Raw genomic sequence first — 4,180 nt, forward strand, 5'->3', positions numbered from 1 at the left:
CATCCACTATCAATTACTAATGGTATTTTGACACGTCAGATTAAAGACACGTCAACAGTCGTAATATCCAGTGCATGGCAGCCTGAAGGTCAGCGTTTTAAGAGTGTTGCAATTAACAGTCTATAGGCCAATAAATGCTTTTTCACCTCAGCCATCAGAATTCTAGCTCATCATCGCCAATCATCGCATGGCAACTCAGCAGCCGGAATGCATAAAACCATAATCATGGCCTCTTCTTTCAATCACTGCAGGCCACATCAGTGCATGGAATAGCTTCTCCTTGCAAGCCAAGTCATCGTCACCTACTCACGTGCTCTCGCCTTGTCAGACGACACCATCCGCAACTGTTACACATTATGATTTGCTTGGCCCCCCTCCCAGTGACCTTGACGGCCAGGAATGGTCATTTATTGACCATTCCCATAATACTGACTCCCACCATGGCTCCCGGCCTCCACCGGTCGGCATGGGGTCGCCAATATTATGGGGAATGGTCAGTAAATGACCATTCCCTACCCCATGAACAGTTTTCCTTATCACCAACTCCTTCATCTTCCCTATTGAACATTCCCGCCACAATCCTACTAAGCAACCTTGATGCCTGTGAGTAGGGTAAGTACAGTCAGATACATTCAACTACTAGGACACTAGGAAATAGAGTAATTGCAAACTCAAATTCAACTGTCCACTGGTACCCAACAAACCTCAGCTGGCAGCACTGAGCAAACCTTTTTTACTCGCGTGACCAGATGAAGCCTTCAGTAGCCGACTTTTTCAATGAAGTTCCTTTAGTAGGCACAGTTAAATGTTGCGGATACCTGGGCGTCGCACGACCTCGCGGCAAGTCAAAAATACACTGCCAAAGTCACATTGCAAAATGACTTCCAGCCCAGAAGATAACAGGAAACACTGCCACTCTGAGGCAAGGGTTCTCATGAAATTAGACAAAATTCTCTTCAGTCCACCCCATGTCATTCAGCCTTTTTTCAGTGTGATGAGCATAATGAAACTTGACAGCTCAAAGAGACTCCTTTGTGATCCTGCAACAACTATAAAAGGTGTAAAAATCCACATCCTACAATACAAGACATACATAAATATACCCATATGGACTTTCTTTGTGAGTAACAGCAAAAGTTGCAACCTTTTCATTGCAATACACAACCCTTGGACAACTACCACATTCGTCTATAGCTCAGAAACTTGCACAAGATTTTAGTTCCAAGCTCATGTGAGGGCTTCCAAGAACCCAAACTAAGTAGTCTCTGAAGTTTGATTTAAAATTTGGAAAAAGAACTCCAGAGCTTTATCCGGATTCCGTCAACTTAAATACCAAGTCAGCTCAAATTTTCTCTTTAGTTCCAGATCATCAACATGTTCGAGGACAGTTCATATGGACGAGTCCTACGCTTGAGAAGCACTTGATAAGTTCAACTTTAAGAAAATGAAGACTTGCTACATTTTTAGGCAGTGGGATTCACCACCTCGTTAAAGACAGGCTGCAGACAGCTCAAATGTTAAGCCCTTGCATACCACACAATCCTGGTGACAAAATATGGGACAATAACGACATAAAGCACAAGAAGATATAGAAATTTTCTCATGTAAGAAAACAGAGTCTTTCTCAATGTTTTTCATACACTGCATAACATCATGAGCTCCTGCTCGAGAGGCACCGCATACCTAGCTAGGTACGATTGGGGACAGGGGACCGCCGGCCCCCCCACGGGGCCGGCGGTCCCCTGTCCCCAATCGTACCTAGCTAGGTATGCGGCGCCTCCCTCACAGAAGCTCATGATGTTGAGGTAAGTCACAATGTGGGAAATATTGTGAGAATTTGTCCAAAAACTTCTTGTGAAGCACAATGACTTGACACATAATAGAAAAAATAGTGACTAATAATTAATTTAGAACCTGACCCAGCAAAGCTCCTGAGCCACAACACAAAGAAAAACTCGCAATTTCAATAATCCAATAATACTTGTGGCAAGCACCATTGGAGCTAGAACATCCACATCTTTCCTCCCTTTGTTGACGGAAAAAAAATTGTCCTAAACAAAGGTAAACTAGATGTAAATCCAAACAGTCCTGAGGCTGGCCTTACAGCCTGCGACCTCTCCGACCACCTTTCCTTCGTGTGCTGTCTGTCGGGATAGGGGTGACATCCTCTGGGACAAAAAAAATAAGAAGTGAGTTAACCAAAACAAGGACTGATGTGACATAGACAGAAAACGTTGGAGTCAACGTGGGTAGCATTCATGGTGCTGGTGTGTGTGAGGGTGGCACTCACAGTGCACTCATCGATTGAACACTGACAGCATTGAAAATTTTCCATTTTAATTATACAAACATAAAATTCCCATCTTACCAATTCGTCCGATCCTCATGCCAGAACGAGCAAGTGCTCTCAATGCTGACTGTGCACCAGGCCCGGGTGTCTTGGTCTTGTTCCCGCCAGTTGCCCTCAGCTTTATGTGCAGAGCTGTTATCCCCAACTCCTGAAGTGAAGAGGTAACTCAGATTTAGCAGAAGTGAAGAGTTAACTCAGATTTAACATCATTTTTCCCATACATTTCCACACGGCAAACACATAGGGGTATAAAGGTACGATTGATGTAGGTTTCGACCCTTTAAACTTTCAAAATTAGAGACATGCGATCCTAATTTTATTTGGAAAAACACAGACAACTATACACAGTAAGCACTCATCGCATAAAAATATGAACCATTTCACATCTTTTTGTCTTGAATCTACTATGGATTACTAACATTATTAAAGCCCGCATCAACCTCATTAGCGCAAATTTTTCTTGCTGAGTTTGGCCAAGTATGATATCATTTTTCATACGGGTATGAGATCCATCTTTCATACGGGTATGGCAAAGCTTACCATACAAGTATGGTTTCAACTATGAGTCACAAAGAAAAGAGGCCAACTAAAGGACAACATTGTGCCACTCCAATGGGCGAGCCATTACTACCTTGCACTTCTGAGCTACATCCTGAGCAGCAAGCATGGCTGCATACGGGGAAGACTCGTCTCTGTCAGCTTTCACCTTCATGCCACCTGCCACAGATACAAACCTTCAAATGCCCGGCTGATCATTGGCGCCAGAGCTTGGCTAAAATAAAACACTAAAGACCGTGTGGCATACTAAAAGAATCAGCAATAGACATAAAGCCAAGGACATACCCGTAACACGAGCAAGTGTCTCCTTGCCAGACAGATCAGTGACATGCTGAATAACATCGCATTGGGTCGTAAATCAAATGAACCCAATACAACACAATAGACAGCAAGAACCAGAATCTTACCACAAAGGTGTCATTGAATGAAGCAAAGATATGCGCAACTCCAAAGACATGCTCGCCATCACGGGCACCAGGTCCACTAAGAGTAACATTCTCCTCCTTCACCTCCTTGGTCTTCCTCTTGCCAGACTACAAAGAAACAAAAACACAGAATTTCTCACAGGAGGCAGGAACACATGTAAAATCTCTAGCTTTCTGAAGAAAATGGCAACTCTTCAGTCGCTGAAGCAACCGTAACAATCCACAGATTTCCATTAAGCAGCGCATCAATAAAGCAGCTTTCTACAATTGAAGCGTCATTAATGATTCCAATGCAGTCCGCCCATAAAAGGCATACATCTCTCTCTCTCTCTCTCTCTCTCTCTCTCTCTCTCTCTCTCAATGCGAGACATGGAATCGAAACAGGGAGAAAAGAGGTATACCATAGTTGCCTGTAGGAGCTCGGAAACAGGAAACCTCAGAGAGAAAGAACATGTATGTTTTCATCTTTACATTATGTACTATACGTTTATAGTTCTGTCCGCCCACGGTCGGTAGCGCTATTATGGGGGCTATTTACAAATACGTTTTCGCCATCGTCCCAGGGTTGACATTCATGTATTGGGTCCATCTCTTTGCGAGATGTAATAGGTGAATAGTATGTGACCCGCACACTTCTCTCTCTCACTCACTCACTCACTCACACACACACACACACTCATGTGACAAAAATGGAATTGTAGTCCATGCACATTCGTTACCTTGAGCACCTATCTAGTACTACCAAGTGCTCCCATGGCAGCAAGTGGTGCTTGTCCCCTGTTTGCCACCACTTCACAACCAAGTTACTACTGTTGAACGTCGCGGCACCACCGCTTGGCCTATCGCA

General features: G+C 43.9%; 1 protein-coding gene across 1 annotated transcript; it reads right to left on the reverse strand.

Moving 5' to 3' along the window:
* Positions 1-1,882: 1,882 nt before the first annotated feature.
* Positions 1,883-3,872, reverse strand: LOC147445451 (small ribosomal subunit protein uS11y-like). Its single transcript, XM_086524976.1, has 6 exons — positions 3,735-3,872; positions 3,316-3,441; positions 3,194-3,239; positions 2,982-3,067; positions 2,369-2,498; positions 1,883-2,168 (listed from the first exon to the last, which is right to left on the reverse strand). The coding sequence occupies exons 1-6, from the start codon at positions 3,735-3,737 to the stop codon at positions 2,101-2,103; spliced, it is 459 nt and encodes a 152-aa protein (XP_086381102.1). The 5' UTR covers positions 3,738-3,872; the 3' UTR covers positions 1,883-2,100.
* Between the last annotated feature and the right edge of the window lie 308 nt (positions 3,873-4,180).

This window comes from Adiantum capillus-veneris, chromosome 12, assembly GCF_014529385.1.
Source record: "Adiantum capillus-veneris isolate H3 chromosome 12, ASM1452938v2, whole genome shotgun sequence".
NCBI lineage: Eukaryota > Viridiplantae > Streptophyta > Polypodiopsida > Polypodiales > Pteridaceae > Adiantum > Adiantum capillus-veneris.